Consider the following 19,574-nt stretch of genomic DNA (forward strand, 5'->3'; position numbering starts at 1 on the left):
TTCAGGACCCAACTTTCGCCAGCTGAATAATACTGCTAATAGTCAAATGTGCTATGTGTGTTCTTCCTTGTTCCTGTTGTGTTCTGACTTTCTTGTTGACTCTGGGTTTTAATCATTCCCACAGCAATAATCCCCCAATGGTCAGCAGAATGGGACAGCAGTGGCTGAATGCCACAGCAGGTATACCAGGTATTATAGAACTAGAGCTCAGTAGATCTGGTAAGATTTAGTAAGTTGGGTGTGGTGTCCAGAGTGAGACACAGAAATGTAAACACATACTGCTTATCATCCAGTTGACTTCCTCTCTTTTCTCTATTGTATAAGCTTGTCATGTGTTTCTCCATTGGCTTTGGTGCAGAATAGCCTACCAGGGCTGTGGTGATGGACTACAAATAAAAGATATTGTTTTGGTATATACATGTTGTCTATGTAGTGTGTGTGCGTGCGCATGCATGTGTTCATGTGGGTTTTGGTTATTCACTTCTAAGCAGTTGTGTGGACTAGCCGCTGTTTGTCATTCTACATGTTAAACCAGCTTACCAACATTCAGCTACTGCAAGAACAGGTCCTACCAAGAAACAGCTTTGCTAAGTTGACATTTGACCAGGAGGAACTTAGAGGGAGCTATTTGAAGGACACCACACTTCAGGAGTAGATTCAACCATATTCATTGATCTGAACTTTACTAAACTTGTGCTTACTCAGCTGTTGGCAATATCAGAGATCTTTGTGACGTGGCCAGAAAAGACGCATAACATCGATCAAATTCTTTATGCTTCACCAGTCCAAAACAAACTTTATTCTATATTATTTTCTATTGTAGTTAAAGCAGCAGATCATAGGGGACACCCCCAATAGATACCAATTCACTTTGTTTTCCACCCTCCTTTGAGATGGTACATTCATCAGTTTCGACAGGTGTGTTCTGACTGAACACACCTGATCCAGGTTAACAGCAATGGGTAGGACAGGGATAGTTGAGCTAGTTTGTCCTTTAGGTCTAGAGTTGCCTACACCAGCTCTATGTAAGGGGCATGTATTTGAGCCTATATTACACTGTGATCTAATAACACCAACAAATCCCCAAAAGAAGGCAAGCGAAAAACTCAATTTTAAAACGTGCTTGCAGAGGAATTCCCTTTCTGCAAATTGTACATGTTTCTAAAGAACATGCACACCAATGTACAATCCACTTTTTGCACCCCTTTTGTAATAAACAGTAGATACAGTACATAAAATGCCTGGTATTCCACTGAGGAATTAAATAACTGTAAATACAAGATTAGATTGTGAATACAACCAAACTGGCAGAATAATTACATTTGCAATGACAAACATGGTTATGCTGTCCAGACTTCAGTAACATTTTGAATTTTGACAGACCAGACAGTGCCTATTTATTCTTCTTGTCAGCAAATCTCAAAAAGCAGAACCAACAATGAACTTATCCTACTAATTACCAGTGTTGGCCATGCATGCTTTAGTTCATTCCTCTGTCCCATACATATCCTGCATGCTGCACCGGTGCAGCAAACACCAAATCAATCTGTAGCTACAAATGCACAGTTTACTCTTTTTCTAAACCATTTTCTAAATCTAGTCCAGCTATTTTAGAAAATTAGACTTTGAAACCATGCATTTAATCACATGCAATAACTTTTGAAGTTTTCTGAAGGTGCAGAGAGACAGGTAAGCACTGTCGGTTTAGTTTTTGGGATTTGCTGACAAAAACATGAACACTACTCTTCATCATTAACTCAAATTAATTAGGTGAATGCAAAGGTCATCTGCATATGCACCAAGCATACACTGCACAGCAAAACTATTCTGCACATACACTTGAAAATGTATCATAATCCTTATATTCATTTACCTACATGAGAGAGAGTTTACTGGCCTTGTTACATGGAGTTGAAGAATTGTGAAATTAAAAGTAAAAGATCTCCAAAAGGACTTTTCCCTGTTGTAGACTTACAATACCCCAAGTGAGGTATAATGACTGATGATAGCTGAATGTAACTGAAGATGTCAAAAAGCATGATGTGTGACCATTAGTGGGTACCATACAAATGTGAAGGTCAGTTGAGGGTTCAGGGATCAGTCAAACCGTCTGTGCTGTTACAAAGTGATTGGTAGAGTTCAGAGCTCAGTGAATATGCTGCGAGTGCCTCTTTGAACTCCTGCAGAGGGCAGTAAACGCCACTACAACCTGGAATATGTTGATCCTACAGAAAGACAAACGACATGGGTCAAGCACAAGGAAAGTTGCAACAGCTTATCAAAAAAAAAAAAAAAAAAAAGTAGACACATTGTCAGCCCTTACCTGACCTATATACGACACTTTGACAAAGGCCTCGTTGGTCTGTCGGTGTTGGTGCAGCTCCAGAGTGATATCAGCTGCATATGGTGGCCATCTCATGTCAAAAATCCCCAGAGCCATCAGAAAGGCAATCAAAGTGGTGTCATGTGCAGAGTACAAGAACAACTTCCTGTCAGAGAGGATTTTACAAAGCTGAATGCAACAAAGTTTGTATAAGAAATTGGTGTGTTCATAGAGGTCGTCCTGAGGTATCCAACCTGCTTGGCTCTGATGAGGTGCCCTGCAGTTTCTCTTCAGTGTTGGTTAACAGTGTGTGCAGAACTGGCCCCACACACAGCTGCAAGTTTTGCCTGTCAAAAACGCAGTGGAAGAATTAAATGTCAGTTCAACTCAAGGAAAAAATGTTAGGTAGAGGCTCTGTTTTTTTTTTTTTTTTCCCACTGATTAGATTATAATTGAAACTGCAATCTACCCTTTTTCAGAAGTCCGTCATTTGTTCTGACTTCTTTAATCTGACCTGTTACTAGGTTCATAGAAATGGAACATCGTGTCCACAGCCCTCTGCTCCACTGTATCCCTCCAGGTGTTCAGCCCAGGTGGACAAGGCAGGCCGTGCGTCTGTGAGTGCACAGAATGAAGACAGTATCAGCTATGCTGTGCAGCACAGCCTTTGAAAGGAAACCCACATGACTGAAATTTATGATCACTATTTCATAACTGTAACATATTTAGCACGAATGTCAGGAAAGGCTTTAAAATTTGGATTTGCCTGGTGAGGAGATAGGCCCAATAAAAATGCACCTCCTGTTTTTTTCCAGAAACTGCACATTCATACCATAATTTGTAACATTGGAACATCAACAAAAAATGCCCTTAAATTTTGATGCTATCCAGAAAAAAACGACTTGTCTCTGAAAAATACGACTGGTCCAGAAAAATATGATTAGCCTTTGAGAAATACAACTGGTACAAAAAAATACGACTGACCCAAAAAGCTGGTTCTGAATATGATTGGTCCAGTACAATACAAGTGGTCAAATAAAATATGATTGATGCAATATAATACAACAGGTTTCTGAAAAATATGTCTGCTCGAATAAAATACGACTGGTCAAATAAAATACAACTGGTCTCTGAAAAATACACCGGACCTGGAAAAAGACGACTGCTACAGAAAAATACGACTGGCCTAAGGAAAAACTGAGGAGTATACAACGGGAACTCAGAGACACTGACTTAGCTCGCCTAAGGTCGAGTACAAGAAAAAGCTGGAGAATGATAATACCAGGGAGGTGTCTTGCTCCTTTTCTGTTAACAGTCTACACATTAGACTTTAGGTATAACTCAGAGTCCTGCCACATACAGAAATATTCTGATGATACCGCGTTTGCGGCATGTGTGCCTGCTGGATGGGGGGGGGGCCTTCACTGACTGGAGCAAAAACAACAGTCTTCTCCTGAACACCACCAAGACTAAGGAGCTTGTGGTTGATTTTAGGAGATCAAAAACTCCATGCCAGTCAGTCTGCATTGATGGACAGGAGATAGAGACTGTGCAGACCTTCAAGTACCTTGGGGTGGTATTGGTTGAAAAATTGGAGTGGTCTGACAATGTGGATGCAGTGCACAGGAAAGGGCAGAGCCACCTCTTCTTGAGACGGCTTGGTTGCTACAATGTCTGCAGTGACATGCTGTGCATGTTCCACCGCACTGTCATGGCAAGTACACTGTTCTATGCAGCTGTCTGTTGGGGGAGTGGCATTACAGACAGGAACTGTAAGTGACTGGACAAATTAGTGAAAAAGGCCAGTTCTGTGCTCGGCAGGAGGCTGGACCCTCTCAGAACTGTGATGGAGCAGCAGATATGGAGGAAGCCACTTGCTATAATGAACAATAATAAACACCCCTTCCATGACATCCTGACTAAACAGAGCAGCAGCTGCAGTGAGAGGCTGATCTCAGAGGTTGAGGAGATCCTCAGCCATTAGACTTCTTAACATTAACTGTTGATATTGTATATGTTATATAAAATGTGTGTGTAAAGTAAATATAAGAGCTGCTGGATAACCTGAATTTCCCCCATGGGGGATGAATAAAGTATCTATCCAACTTTGAAAAAAAAGGATTTTCTCTAGCCCAGTAAAGAATTTCTTTTTCTGACTATGAAAATATCCTTAAGTATGGCACAGCATCAAGTACTGTCAATCTCTACATTCAAATCCTGCTGTTTAACCTTTAAAATCTTAAAACCTGATGAACTCAAGGCTGCAGCATCAGGCCAGCCTATGTTTGAATAATAATCGTATGTATTCTGATAGCTTGTGGTGAGACCTAATAAAAGTCATATGGATCACGATGTGGCAGTGTCACCTCTCTGGCAACCATGTCATCCCTAATGAGGACGAAGTCGACGTGCTGGTGAGCTGCGATGCCCAATGCGTTCTGGATTCTCTGCAGGTCTGCTGCTATGTCTGGCATAGTGGACGACTCTGCCCAGCGGTGGCTGCACAGAACACAGATACACCATGACAACCTGTCAGAGGCGTCTCCACATTGCTTATAATTTTGCACAACACTATATTCAAGATTCCAGTTTTGGATACTGTGTGCATAGGATGGTCAAGGCTCAGGGTGACGGTGGGTTTGCTATGAAAATATATTCTACATACCTGGCAAGGATTTTGAGCAGCTTGCATCCATGATTGTTGGGATACAGGATTTCAGATTCTGCATCCGTTGTTAAGATATGCACAATTTCTTAAATCAAAACAGAAAATTAGCAAAACAGATGACAAGAGATCCAGAATAAATAACAACATGCACATATGGATTTCTACCCTACCTTTTTGTTTTTGCTGGAACAACCCTGCAAGCAAGCACTTGGCAGATTCAATGGTTCTCATGATGTTAGTGGAGCGCACACTAAAAATGGGGAAAAAAAAGGTCATGGAAGGCAGCCAACCTGAGAACAGCAGAGCACTTTAAGCTGATACCCTCTGTACTACACTTATAAACCCAATGTATTAAAGCACAGCAAAGTGTTTGTGCTACCCCTCATGATCCGTAACACTTACTAGACCTCAGCTGGGCTAAAGATGGAGCTGAGGAAGGGACTCTCCTCGATGTATCTCTCCCTGAGTCTCTTGCCCAGCTCATACAGCTGCTGCATGCCCACTGCGGTCAGCTGACCGGGGTGTGAGCCACCCTGCCAAACATGACAAACCAGATCAAGTTTTACTCACAGATGTGGCCGAACAGACACACACCTGCAACCCCATGCAGGAATCCAAAGTGTGGCACATGCAAACAAGAACCAACATATCACTGGGAGGCTCTACACACTGCTGAGGAGAATTACGGAGGGGAGGTAAGTGAATGAATGAACCCAGTTGAGAGTCATTTGTAAGTTTTGTAATGAATCCTATTGGCCACAAGAGGGAGGAAGACTAACTGAACCCATGAATGAATTTGACACTGAGGTACTTCGTGAATCCACAGGGTGCTTCACATCTATCAATCCAAAATCACTCGTCCCAGCAGATATTAACTTGTCATAGCAAGAAAATCACAGATGAAACTAAAATGAACGATGACGCCCAGATCCCAGGAGTTTTCAAGTGAACTATACTTGCACAGGCACACCTAAACACCATGACATCATTATGCTAATAAATACAGAAGTGCTTTACAAGTTACTACATGTCTGCATTTAAAATGTACATATATTTATCCTGTCACAAAGTCTCTTACCACTACCCACACATATAACTACACAAGTTTTTACAGGTGTACGTGCTCGCTCATCACAACTGTGTTCTTCACCACAAAACACACTTACTTACCGTCAGTATGTTGCTCCGATACTTGTCTTCTACTGGAGCTGGGGGTCTGGGACCACCATGAAGATCTGTCACTACATAGTTGATATGGGTGTGTGCTGGAGGCTCCAAGAGCTTTGGCACCCACTGGGCCTTTGAGGAGTTAAACGTGCCCAGCCAAGGAATTTCATATTTCATTATTTACAGACATTATGTGACAGTAGCTTTTTAAAAACACACACTAAATTAGTTGATAAAATGCAAAAAGGTAAGTATACCTCCATCACATCAGGTATAGATCTTAGTGGAGTTCGAGCACCATGGCGGAACAGGACTTGGACCAACTTCAGCTCATAGGGGGAACAAGAATTTGTGTATGCAAGGGGGCAAGTGGAAGCAACCAGGTCTGATTCAGTCTTCTTTTTTGACCACAGAAATGAGCCAAAAGCCAGAGATGCAGAGCATAAAACAGCTGTTTTGGTCCAAAGATTCCTCATGGCTTTTCTGTGGAAAAAAGAAAAAAAGAAAAAACAATTGTCTCTGCATTAACTACACACGCCTCAGGGCTCACGTTAAAAAGAAAAAAAAAAACATTTAGCATTATCATAATTACATTAACAGAAATAATAATAATCAATTTACACATCAGCCCAAGCTTCTGTTGTGTCATGTGGTAAGACTGCAAATGGCCTAATTATTTTGATTATCAGCTACACTGAAAATGATTTTTCCAATTAGTTAACAAATTGTTTGGTCAAACATATGAAAAAAAAAAAATCCAATTACAAATTCCTTGTTTTGTCCGACCAACAGCCTAAAATCTAAAGATATTCAGATTATTATCATAGAAGATTAATAAAACGAAATAATATAAAAAAATATATTGACCTAAAGGAAGATCTGTTTAGTATCTTTCTTAATAAAACAGCATAATCAACTAGTTATCAAAACGTTATTTAAAAAGTATTAAAATACTGCAGATTAGTTTTCTACTAGTGAATTAACTGACTACATCATTTAGCTAGGGGTGCATTTCAGTTATTTGGTCTCTCACAATATTTTAGAGCTCAAAGTGACAACATCAAATGTTTGGTCTTTCTGCTTCGGAAATAACTTCAAATATTTATTTCAAAAATCTGATAACTGATTAACTGCTGCATAACATTGCTTGAGCAACACAAATCCTTGCTAACAGAAGCAACCTTGTCTGCTGCCCGCCCCCCAGGTGTTCCAGCTTAACTGGTGTGGCGTGTATGACAGATGTGTCGTGGGTGTGGCTTTTCAGGACCCACTGTGACAAACCAGGAAATAGACATTCTGATCACCTTGTTTCTATGTCGATTTCATGTCTCTGTATATTTTGAAATATGACAAAAAACTGTCTGCTGAGGCATTTGTTTTGGACTATATTCAAATATTAGCCTGATTCATTACCAAAACCACCTGTTGTCTAACTACCTGAAAAAAAATGTCACAGGTGTGTCCAGTCAATCAGAAGCTGGAAGATACCACCTCAGAGGGGGCTGGAAATGGGGGGAGACAAAGTGTATTGGTAACTCTGATGCTCCTGATTGGCTGAACACACCTGATCACGTAGTCAGCAGTGAGAAGTAGGGGTGTGTGACACTGCAAAATCCGGTCTTGATACCAAGATACCATATCACAGATGCCAATACCAATATGTTTCACTTGAAAACATAACAAGTAACATAACATGCATTAGTCATTCAGTGAATGCATAGTATGCTACATCTGAATAGGTTTCCATGATGTACATGAATGATGAGCATGTTAAACTCCACGACAGATTTTAATTAAAGTCTTTATGCAAATTATAAGGTTTTGTTTTTTAATGAAAAGGAATTTCCACTTTAAAATGAGAATGTTTTTCTCCTTAAAATAAGATATAAGCAAGATTTTCTTTGTTCTGATTAAAACAATGTTTTACGTGTAAGCTACCTGATTATTCTTCACCTCTGAACGTTAACTGTCAGTGCCTGGGGCCTGTGTTCATTTCTTATTCAGCATGTTCTCTTTTTTGGTACTATTTCATACATTTTTTAAAGACTGCTGTTCTTGCTGCACTTACACACACAGCACAGTTCATTTACTGAAGTAACACCACACAACGCTCCACAGCTCCTCTTCCTCTCTGCTGTCATGACCCTATAATGTTATCACTCACTTCCTGCAGTCAACCAGCTCACGATGGGCAGAGTAAGTTTAATCCGTCTGTATCAGATTTGGGCCAAACTCCATGTTTGACTGAATAGCTGTCAAAACGACTGCACATCAGTGGTTGAAAACAAGAACCGGCACCGTCAAAGCCACACGCACCAGTTAAACAGCTAGTTAACTCTCACTATGATTAACTCTTTTACAACTAGCTAGCTAGCGGCACCACAACTCGTTGTCAGCAGATAACCTGGTTCGAGAGGAAAGCTCAGTTCACTTTCACTACATTGAACTACTTACTGTCACAGGAGGCCGGATGAAGTTGCTGCTCCTCTCGAGAAAAAAAACACAACTGGTACAAACTGATAATTGCTCGTCATTCACCGGTTCGCGTCATATTAGGAAGTGTAGTTCTGCAGATGTCACTCTACAATAGACGATAACGTGTTAACAACAAAGATAAAACTACATTTCCCGAAAATCTTCTTCTTCTTCCTGCATTGTGGAAGAGCTATGTTAAAGTACGTTACTTTCATCTAGAGGACAAAACTGTCTCTGCAAGTCAATGTTCCCCCAGTGTCAGAATAATCGAGACACTAATGAAATAATTATGATTAAACAGCTAGAACATGTCTATGCAGTGAAATAATCTTGTAATTTATTACTTTATGAAATCAGAGAAGGCTATTTCATCATGAATGCCCATCCTGGTTGTATTTTTAAATAAATAAATAAGGGGGGTGGAGGGGGGGCACCCAACCCAAGCACAAGCTCACCATAACTCAGCAAATTAAAATCATTTTAAAAAGTCAAATTCTTGATTGGAAAGCAATATGAAGTCATCACCCTAGCTCAAAATGTATGCCCTTCTGTCAGATAAAGAAGTGTTAACTTTTCAGAACTTAACCGGTTCTACAACAAAACAAACACACAAAGAAAATAACACAAAAATCTGCTGTCACATCTGAATCAGTTTCAGCTTGTGAAAGCTCAAGCTGGAACGCATCACTAAGCCTCCTGGCAGACATGGCAAGACACCTCTTTGTGCAAATACACCACATCTTCCCCAGGCTGGTGACAACACGCTGAAGAATATTAGTGGTGATAGGATGCTGCTGTAAAAGTGTAAAGACCATCTCTTTGACTGGATTTCCACCAATTTTTTTGTTTTGATGGCATTTAATAAATACATTCTTCAATAAATGTATGTGAACATAGAAAGTGAATTCTAACAACAATGACATTTTTTTTTGAAGCCCATGAAGAATCACAGCAGAGCAGACTCTACAGTTGATGATTTATTGGTTTGTCACGGGTTAGTGAGGACATTTATTGGCAAAAGTTGAAATGTGTGAGAGAACCAATGACCACAGTGAATATACAGTAGGATGAAAATAATTTGAGTGGTTTTAAAAGGATGTTTGCTGAATAGATGAGAAAAATACAACTTCAAACCTTTATAAATACCTGTAATCATAAACTGTGATTATAAACCTGTTCATCTTTCTGTATGTGGTAATATCAGTCTGCAGAAATAAAAATAAAAAACATTCAGAGACATCAACTAAAACATACATTGCATAAGGACAACGTCAATATTTACACAATGGCTCCAGGAGAAAAACAAAAACATAAGTGCAATGTTGCCACCCAGTGGCTGGATCTCCACATAACCACCATCCAAGCAACCTCTTCTTTTTCTTTTCCCTTAAACTCAATCTTAAATCCTTAACCATGCCTCATTTTCTCACCGTTAATGCACACAAAGGCCTCTGTCATATACATGCCTAATGAATACAGCCTTATCACACTTATTAAGATTGTCAAGTCTTAATTCTTGAGTTACATTTTATTTTTATTGACCTGCAGGAACTATATATATAGTGCAATCATAAGTAGTCAGCAAGTGGCTTAATGGACAGTTACAGTATTTACAATGGGATTTTGAAGAAATAAATGTTCAGACAGATTTGTTTTTCACACTTGATAAGGCACTTTGTCTTGACTCACTACAACTGTGCAGCAAGATTCACAGTTTATTGCTAATCAGTTCCCTGCTTTTTCTTATTGCTCTTCATTTTTGCAGTGGGAGAAACACTGTCGACTGTGCTTTTTGAAGTCATGGGCCATTCTAATTAATGGAATAGTTGAGATTTGTGTCACATTTTGCGTTATAATGAACATATTCCCTAAGTTATCTCACACCAGGAAACGCGCATCACAACATTCTTGTCTCTTTCCCTCAGTTAGTTTATGGTTTTAACATCAAATGTGCAATAGTCAGTTGTCAAACCTGTTACCCTGTTTTCATTTAAGAATTAATTTTCCTTTTGCAGTTTGGGTGTCAGTTTTTCAAGCTCTAAGTCAGACTATCTGCTCACACAGCTGACATGTTTACATTGTCCACTCATGGATCTCAGATCTTTCTAATGTGAACATTTAGTCCAGTCTCTGAAATCAAGTCTCAGGCCTCAAAACCAGTCTGTTAACATGCTCTTCATTCAGAAATTACACTTGTTCTTGTATTTGTGTCATGCTAAACTGATCTTTCCATCCCCTCTCTTTGGTTCTGAAGGTCCAGCCACTCTTTTTGGTTATGAATCTATACTGCCAGGTCATCTTGGCGAGCCCGGCTGCTTGTCCCACTGGTCTTGCTCAGGCGGCGTTTGTCCTTCATGTTGCTTGAATGAAGAAGAGGTGATGGGGAGCAGCTGTTGGGGAGCTCTGTGGGTGTCTGCTCATATCTCATCCTTAGGAATTCTTCCTCGTCCTCTAGGTTGTCACAGCTGTGATGCCGCTCTGTAGCTAAGTTGACTGAGTTCTGCTGCAGTGCCATCCTAGTGTTGAAGGGATGAGAGGCCATGGAGGTCATGTCACTTTGAGCTGCCAGGCACTGGCTGAAGTCAGGAGGTGGGGTGCAGGAGGCTGAGGGCCGCTGGGGGCTGCTGGGCTCTAAGGCTGCAGATATAGCCACCGTCATAGCCCTGTGATTGTTCCTCTTGTGTACACACTTTCTGATACTCTTCCAGCCGAGGTGGTAGAGCTCCAACACAGAGAGCAGCAGAGACACACCAGCCACCACCAGCATGAAGATAATAAAGACGTTCTTTTCTGTGGGCCGTGACATGTAGCAGTTGACTGGGTTGGGGCAGGGCCAGGCTTTGCACAAATACAACGCTTTGAGGAACACCCCATAGATCAGGTACTGCACCACAATGAATGTTACCTCCATCACCGTACGGATCATGATGCTCAAGATATAAGTCTGCAGTAGCGCCCCTTTCAGTCGAACATGGCCAGTCCCATCAGACGTCATCTCCTTCACGCTCTCTTTCTGCTGGAGGTACTGTTTCTCCCCCTCCAGGTCTCCTCCGTCCTCACCCCTTGCCTCCCTCTCCTCTTGCTCCCTCCTCCGCCGCTTCTCCTCCCTGCGCACCGTGTGCATGGCATGGCCCATGTAGATGAGTGATGGCGTGGAGACAAAAACAATCTGCAGCACCCAGTAGCGGATGTGGGCAATGGGGAAGGCACTGTCATAACACACGTTGGTGCAACCGGGCTGCTGAGTGTCACACAGGAAATCGCTTTGCTCATCCCCCCAAGAGGATTCAGCCGCTGTCCCCAGCACCAGAATGCGAAAGATGAAGAGGACAGTGAGCCAGACCTTCCCAACCGAGGTGGAGTGTTCCTGGACCTCCTCTAGGAAATTTCCCAGGAGACTCCAGTCCCCCATCACTGCTCACAGACCAGACACACACCTGTGACTCAAAGACTGGAGATGGAGGAGAGAAAGTTCAAAGAAAAGGGTACAGCAGAAGCAAACACGTGAAATAAATATACAGAGCAGGAGAGAAGAATAAAAAGAGAAAGAGAGACATAAAGATCATCAGTCATAGACAGCTGTAAGTCCTGTATATATTACTGCAGCTGAAATGACCTGGGTGTGTGTGTGTGTGTGTGTGGCATCATATGCATAAAAATAGCTTCTCTGCCTGTGAATTGCTTGAGGACTGGTCACTGTGGTATGAGAACAACCATTTTCCCATGAGACACACACAGAGGAGGGCAGAAGAAGTTTGGGAGTCATGTAAAAGTAAATAGTGACGTTGATTTAACGAAATATGAGTCAATATTATTATGATGTTGTGTATGTTTACATTCCTCCAGCGTTGAATTCCAGATTATTTATGACACACAGATCACAGAGAGGGTAACTGGCACCCATGGGGCAAGTCAAAGCTTGGAGACTTTGTCCTTTTAATGCTGTGACCTGGCCTGAGCTCCATCTTACTTGCGGCACATAACCAGCAGACTTCAGTCACAATGGCAAATTTCTCTATCTACACTGTATGTGTGTCTAAGTGCCTGTGACTCCTACATTAGTGAGCATTTGGATAAGAACCAAACATGGCAGTGACAAGCTGGTGAGTCTCACCCTATAAGGTTGTTTCCCAGACAGCTATATGAGATTCATAAATGACCTCATGATTGAGGGGTTAAGAAAATCCATCAAATTTCATCTAAGGGTGGCCACTGACATCTACATGCGCTACGTTCATACTCCTGCAATAAGCCATCGAACAGAAATGAAGTACAACATTAGGAAAGGATGCGTGAAAGCAACAGTTTGACTGGATTTTACAACAAATAACATTTAAAATTACAGGAAACATATAAATCCCCTGACCCTGGTTAAGGAATAAGCAGGTGTAGAAAATGGATAGAAATGATATAGAGTGTAATCACTACAATCCCAGAGAGTAAAAAAAGCTAAACAGGAAATTAAAGTTCTCTCTTACCACACTTCATCTTGCTCCATGTGTAATCCATAAGCAGTTGCTTCCATTTCACCACAGAGATAAGTTAATTCTGCTGCTTGGTGCACTATGCAGGGTTTTGATTCGCCTGGCTGACACTGTGTATGAGAGAATGATGGTCTAAATGACCATGACCATCTGTCCGTCTGTCCCTCCCCCTCCCTCAGTGTTTCTATGAAGTATATGTACAGTAATAAGATGGAGCATTGTGCTCTTTATCTGTAAAACATGGAGAGATGGGAAACAAAACACCCCTATGAGAACATGTGGGAGGAAAAATTCATCTTCTCTCCCCCAAGGCTTATAAGCCAGTGCACAGCATAGGAATGTCTTTGGTCTGACACTTGTTTTCCAGCATGTGCCTAATACCCACTAACGTTAGACAGGTCACGGTTAGAGACTAACTTGCATCACCAGTTAGTGAAGTGGATGCCAGTCTCACTCAGGCAACTGGCTCAAAGCCTGGATAAAGCTGATGATCTTTACTGGCAAGTAAATCACAGACTCAGAGCTGGAGGAGGAGGGAGTGAGATTCTAGCCAGTACAAAAGCAGGATGCATACACATTGAAATGGCAATGTTCTGTTCAGCTAATACTAATACATGTGGCTGATACCGCCTTTTGGAATCGGTATACTAATGTGGTTACACATATATAAAAGAATACAATACACACACCCATCTGCCAAGAAAAGGCAGCGGTGTTAGTCTCTGTCTCCTTCCCTCGACTGCTTCCTCCTGTTCTCAGAGGAAGCAATCTCAAACAATATGATTTCCGAAGGACAAAAGGAACAAGGTATTAAAAAGAGTGTGTTGGGGGGAGTGGGGGGCAAAGAGGTTACAGCCAGGCTATTCCAGTGAACTTTTCTGCTGTTAAAGCACCTTTGGCCACCTATTTCTGTCATACCTGTGCTCCTGAAGGCTTTCTGGAAGCTTGGCAATAACCAGGGATTTACTGTGATCCATTGTGCCCTTTGCTAAGCAGTCTGGTTTGCCTGTGCACCATCATGGCTGTCATATTTGTTTATAATCTCTGTGGCAGCATAAAGGACAAGTAATGGAGAATCTGGTTATAAGGTATTCAGAACAGTAAACTGCGCAAATGGGGTTTTATGCTCCCCTGAGTTATTTCTCTTGACATTACTTAAAGTGTCAAGGATGATCCTATTAATGCCACTCTGTGTATGTGCCTGGCTGGAAGTGTGGGTGTGTGTCATACGTCAAGGAAGAGTGTTGTCTAAAACAAAGTCTGGAACAGGGTTTTGCAGAGATCTTTCAATAAACTCAGTGAGAAAGTTGGCTCTGTGAACTACAGTCATTTCACCACTTCAGGGACGACTCAAGTGGACTAACTGAATGTGGCTGTGACACTGAGCTGGTCTGGACAGCAGGCAGCCCAGAGAAGTGAAGAGGAAAGGAGCAGCCACTGAAACACATCAGTGCTAAGTGATGGCTGCTGCTGTGACTCACTGCAGAGCAACAGGAATGAATGGTGTATATTTTTTCTACCCTGCAACACAACAATAAATTCTCTGGTCTGTTGGACCAGCCTCGGTTTTGCCTTAAAGGGCAGTGACTCTCTGGTTCAAGGATAAGTGTGGGATGACATGAGACAGCACATTAAGCTGGAGAAACCCTTCAGTCTGAAGTTTTATTGGATCATCCCACTATGTTTATATTGCTATTGCTCTATAGTGGCACATGGAGCAGTGGTTTCATTTATGAAATAACAGACAACATTTTGCAGGTTTAGATTTTAGTGTCTAACTCAGGAAAAAAAATCTGAATCTGCTGATAGTATTTTGCTGCTGAGTTAAAGTTTAGAAACATCACACTCTTCCAGTTTTTCTCCCATCAAAGCTGGTTGTCCTTTTGGCCTGCAGTGTATCCACAGACCAGGAACAACAGGGGGCAGGGTTGATTTAAACATTTCTCCAGTGATCTGCACCTTTTAGCACTAAGCTGTGCCTACCAGACTCTGGATCCTCATAGAGAACCAGGATACACAGCCTGATCTGTGCTGTTTTCTACAATTGCAGGCTGTTAGTGGTGGGGCACATGTTTTCACTGGGGTGATGTTTATACTAACAACAGTAAAAGACAACAAATTTACAGTGTTGTTGTGCATGCTGGCTTGCAACCAAAAAAACTAATATATCATTTCCATCAGAAAATACATAAGAAAATTATTTTAATTCTTAACAACTTCAACAGACTGTGACAAACGCTAGATGGAAATATTTGGCCAAACAGACTCACATTGGATGAGCCTGATGTTAGAGTCTAAAATACTTTACTTACTATTGGCTCTAAATCAGATCCAAATTCTTATTTAATTTAGTATAATTTAGTATAATTTAGCTAATTTAGTATAATTACAGTATGTAATTGAACTGGTGCGTACTGATTACAATGACAAATATAGTGCCTTTTTAAAGGATTTATAATGAGCTGTGTTTTTGGCATCCGTCAACTGTTTTCTAGATCACTTTTTTTATAAATACATCTCATTGCTCTTGTTGAGTGGTTTAATCTGAAAAAAAAAATGCATATGTTTTAGTATAAGTCGTAATTTTTCTGTCATCACTATACTTTTATGATGTTGGATGGAAAAGAAGGGATAACAATCTCAAGACACTTATCTACAACGCTCTCTTAATGATTCCAAAGGACCTTATGTATCATCTCTCATTTAAACATCATAACTGCAGAACTGAGGTAGGAAAACTCTACAGCTCATATTAAACAACTCCAAACAAAAAGCCTCTGCCATGAGCTCTATTACAAAAATATCTGTGCCAGAAACAGTTAGTTTTGCAGGCTGAGTGTTGTGACAGCTCAGCAGCGTTACGGTGGAACTGCTACCGCGGAGCATGAGTAAAATATCAGGTGAAACCAAACAACTGCTCTTCACTAACACATTTATACACAAGTTCCGTCAGTCTCAGTTGAAATCAGCAGACCTGCACATGATGCCGAACATATGGAGGCTGCAGTTATTCAGCTTAGTGATCTCAGTGTGGTTAAGGCCGTTTTACGAGGTGACTGATGTATGATGGAGCAATTAATGTGAGCAAATAATGATTGTTTACTTTATTAGAACAACATCTTGCACACATGTGGCCGAGTTCAAGCGTTATATTTGAAGCATGGCTTTCGAATTTTAACAAGTGTGTTGAGACAAACCCAGTCTGCACTGCAGCAGCTGTTTAGTTGGAGGGGTGGTGTGCGTGTCACTCCAGGATAAGCAAGGATAAGCATGTTTAAGTTTAGGTATATTAGCTTGGTGGAGGGGCGAGCGAGGGGATTGTGTGACCGACATAGTGGATGTGATGTGGGATGAGGGGGAGAATACTTCCCACTCATATGCGTCACCTGTTGCCACCATTTACAGACCAGCATGGATCTAGGATGCCATATATCAGTCAACCCGGCAGAAGCCAGCGGGTCGGTGTGCTGCCTGCTACCTTACATGGCTGTCTGGCTCTTCATCTACCCACTACTGTACACAGACACACAGCCCTGTTATGTTCTGTTGTTTAGCTGCATATGGCAATACACTGGAACCCTGAGAGGCAGGACAGCTGCAAGGTGTTTCATGGAGGAAAATTCTGACTAACACACTCCCATTTGAAATTCATGGATAGTGGCTATTTATGGGGGTGAGGGATTAAATGTCAGGCAGGAATTTATCTATTTTTAGTTAGCTTTTTATCTTCTATTTGAAAGTCTATTTTGATGGTCAGTGATAAAAGAAAACATCCTTGGCATGAGCACAGAATCAAAAGATTGCTGAGCTTGTAATCTTGTAATTTATAGCTCACCTAGTGTTGCGTCTTTTAGGACTGTGCAGGCAGTTGCAAATCACATTAATGTAACAAAGAAGCTTATTTTTCAGTGTTGACTTGTCTGACAGTGTCAAACAGAAAAGCATTTTTAACTTATATACTTATATCTGTTTTCTAAAAAGGGCTAGAAAAGGGCGCTGTGGTGAAAATTAACAGTGTGCATTTACTCCTGTAATATACTTAAGTCCAGTTCTGACGTACTTGGACTTGATTACTTTCAGAAGACACATTTCTGAGGATAGACGGCCACTGCATTTTATTTATAGATGTATCTGCTTTTTGATTAGATGATTTGATGAAAAAAAAGAAAAAGTATATTAAACATACAAAAGTATAGCATAGGAAAATGTGTAGAACAAGTTCCACCACAGCCAGTTCCACTAAAATGTTAATACATATTAATGCATTGGTAATAATAATCCAACCCATTGTTTTAATTCAGACTGATACTACTTCTGTCATTTCATCTATACTGTTGAGGAATTAACATTTTCCATGCCAGGCTGTTATTTGTAAAGGAGCATTTCTAAACTATGATATTGATATTACTTAGTTATATTGATAATTCTATTAAACTAGACATGAATGTTGAATGAATGTTCCTTCTGAATGTTCCTGCCACAACCGCTGGGACATTGGTTTAAAGAATTATTATCTGAGTCATAAACATATGATAAATATATTATTAGATTAATATTTACCTGTCAAAAACAGTAGGAACATCCATCCACCCATCCATCCATTTTCTATACCCGCTTATTCCTTAACCAGGGTCATGGGGATCTGCTGGAGTCTATCCCAGCTCTCTTTGGGTGAAAGGCAGGGGTCCACCCTGGACAGGTCACCAGTCCATCACAGGGCCACATAGAGACAGACAACCTCACACACTCACACTCACTCCTATGGGCAATTTAGAGTCACCAATCAACCTGACATACATGTTTTTGGACTGTGGGAGGAAACCAGAGAACCTGGAGAAAACCCACACAAGCACAGGGAGAACATGCAGACTCCACACAGAAAGGCTGGGTTGCGAACCCAGGACCTTCTTGCAGTGAGGCAACAGTGATAACCACTGAGCCATTAGTAGGAACATCTTAAAGGTAAAATCTGAAGGAACCAGTTTTTGTTAATTTTTCTGCAGAGATGGGAAGTTCTCTGTAAATAGGATGAAATGAGCATTTTAACATTTTGCCCTTTAGACAGCCATTGAAACAAGTCATCATTCAATACGTCTACATTTGCTGATGGCTCTTTTTTTAAGATCTCCTGTGCTGCACTTTATTTGAACATATTTGTCTCTTATGAAAGTTATGAGCAGAACAGTGTTGTTGAGAGAGAAAAGACGGAGACGAAATAGGGTGACAGCTGTACCTGTTGACAGGAATGATACTAACACACGCCAGGCCTCCTCCCCACATCATCCCAGCTCTTCTACAGACTATCTCTTCCTCCAAGTCCAATGCTGCTGTAGAAGGATGCTGACTTTTTTAAAAATCATTTTGTATTTTACCCAAAAGTCTGGTCCAATCCTTCTATTTTTTTCACCCAGTAAGAGTTTTATGGTAACGTATGTCTGATCGTCATTTGGTTGCTTACCTGCTACTCAGTTGAGGGTAGTTGTCTGGAAAGTTGCCACAAATGAAGGAAACGGTCTTTATCTGTCCCCTGGTCAGACAAGTCTTCCTGTAGATAAACGTGCGGTGAAGATGCAGAGATGAGATCACGACTACAGGTTGAGTGTGATGGTGGGTCTGCTTCCTTCTTATGCACATCAACAGGAGCCAGCTGTCGACAACAACTTCTGAGCTTAGTGTTGTTCCAACACCAGACTGGTAGTCCACACATTGGGCATGAGAAGAAAAGCAGGGGCATCATGAGAGTTTCTCCCCATGGCCCTCCCTTCTGACTCTCCTCCTCCATCTCCTCCTCCTCCTCCTCTTCCTCCCCTCTAACTCCCCTTTCTTCTTACATCCCTGGTGCTCTATTTTTTGCTGGGAAGCAACAGGAGGGGAAGTGGAATTGTTTTCTGGGAGCAATGGCAAATCCGCTCAGAGTAAACTTCCAGAGTTCTCTTCTTTACAGAGTACTGCTTTAGGTTTACTCCTCTGCTGTTTGCACAGTGAAATTCCTACAAAACAAGATTTAGTCTTTATTATTTATTTATTTTTTCAAAAAGCTGACACATTCACTACATTATTCAAGTTCTGTAATTCTAAAGAGAGTCGAAGGAAGGACAAACTGATGCGTAAATGAAATAAATCTATTTCAAATGTGACTCTGGCTTTATTTTTAAAACCCACAACTGTGTTAAATTAGTTTACATCTGGAAGGAAAAAACAAAAAAAAACATGAAACAAAATAAAATCAAAGACCAGTAAGCTCATAAGATCAGAAGGCTTTGATGGAAAAACTGTACTTACTTTGTTCGTAGTTTCTTCTTTCTCTGTCCTCTGTAATCTTGTGCTTGTCTGAAACCACTTGCTGAAATTAGGAATAGAAACAAAGACCCACATTCAAAATTAAAAGATTTCATCCTCCTTCTCTTTCCTTCCTTTCTCCTCCTTTCCTCTCCTGCTATATGTAGTGTGAGTTTCA

General features: G+C 41.0%; 2 protein-coding genes across 5 annotated transcripts; both read right to left on the reverse strand.

Annotated features, from left to right (window-relative positions):
• Window positions 1-766: 766 nt before the first annotated feature.
• On the reverse strand, window positions 767-8,688 carry acp6 (acid phosphatase 6, lysophosphatidic). The gene is made up of 11 exons (XM_026295579.1): window positions 8,613-8,688; window positions 6,416-6,641; window positions 6,162-6,290; window positions 5,394-5,524; window positions 5,162-5,241; window positions 4,989-5,076; window positions 4,690-4,822; window positions 2,838-2,938; window positions 2,578-2,670; window positions 2,324-2,489; window positions 767-2,225 (listed from the first exon to the last, which is right to left on the reverse strand). The coding sequence occupies exons 2-11, from the start codon at window positions 6,632-6,634 to the stop codon at window positions 2,091-2,093; spliced, it is 1,275 nt and encodes a 424-aa protein (XP_026151364.1). The 5' UTR covers window positions 6,635-6,641; window positions 8,613-8,688; the 3' UTR covers window positions 767-2,090.
• A 943-nt stretch (window positions 8,689-9,631) lies between these two features.
• Window positions 9,632-18,910, reverse strand: gja5a (gap junction protein, alpha 5a). 4 transcript variants are annotated; one of them, XM_026296254.1, is made up of 2 exons: window positions 18,576-18,910; window positions 9,632-12,084 (listed from the first exon to the last, which is right to left on the reverse strand). In XM_026296254.1, exon 2 carries the CDS (start codon window positions 12,043-12,045, stop codon window positions 10,915-10,917), a length of 1,131 nt encoding a protein of 376 aa, XP_026152039.1. In that variant the 5' UTR covers window positions 12,046-12,084; window positions 18,576-18,910; the 3' UTR covers window positions 9,632-10,914. The 4 variants fall into 4 exon arrangements, with proteins under 4 accessions (XP_026152039.1, XP_026152043.1, XP_026152041.1 ...); XM_026296258.1 differs by lacking the exon at window positions 18,576-18,910 and adding an exon at window positions 18,351-18,373; XM_026296256.1 differs by lacking the exon at window positions 18,576-18,910 and adding an exon at window positions 13,112-15,316.
• Window positions 18,911-19,574: the final 664 nt, after the last annotated feature.

Source organism: Mastacembelus armatus, chromosome 21, assembly GCF_900324485.2.
Source record: "Mastacembelus armatus chromosome 21, fMasArm1.2, whole genome shotgun sequence".
NCBI lineage: Eukaryota > Metazoa > Chordata > Actinopteri > Synbranchiformes > Mastacembelidae > Mastacembelus > Mastacembelus armatus.

Coding starts and splice junctions, on each gene's coding strand:
- acp6 (XM_026295579.1), bottom strand. CDS start 6,634: ATGAGGAATCTTTGGACCAAAACAGCTGTTTTATGCTCTGCATCTCTG. Junction 5,242..5,393: donor TTTAGCCCAGCTGAGGTCTA/GTAAGTGTTACG, acceptor CCCCATTTTTAG/TGTGCGCTCCACTAACATCA. Junction 5,077..5,161: donor GTTCCAGCAAAAACAAAAAG/GTAGGGTAGAAA, acceptor TTTTGATTTAAG/AAATTGTGCATATCTTAACA.
- gja5a (XM_026296254.1), bottom strand. CDS start 12,045: ATGGGGGACTGGAGTCTCCTGGGAAATTTCCTAGAGGAGGTCCAGGAA.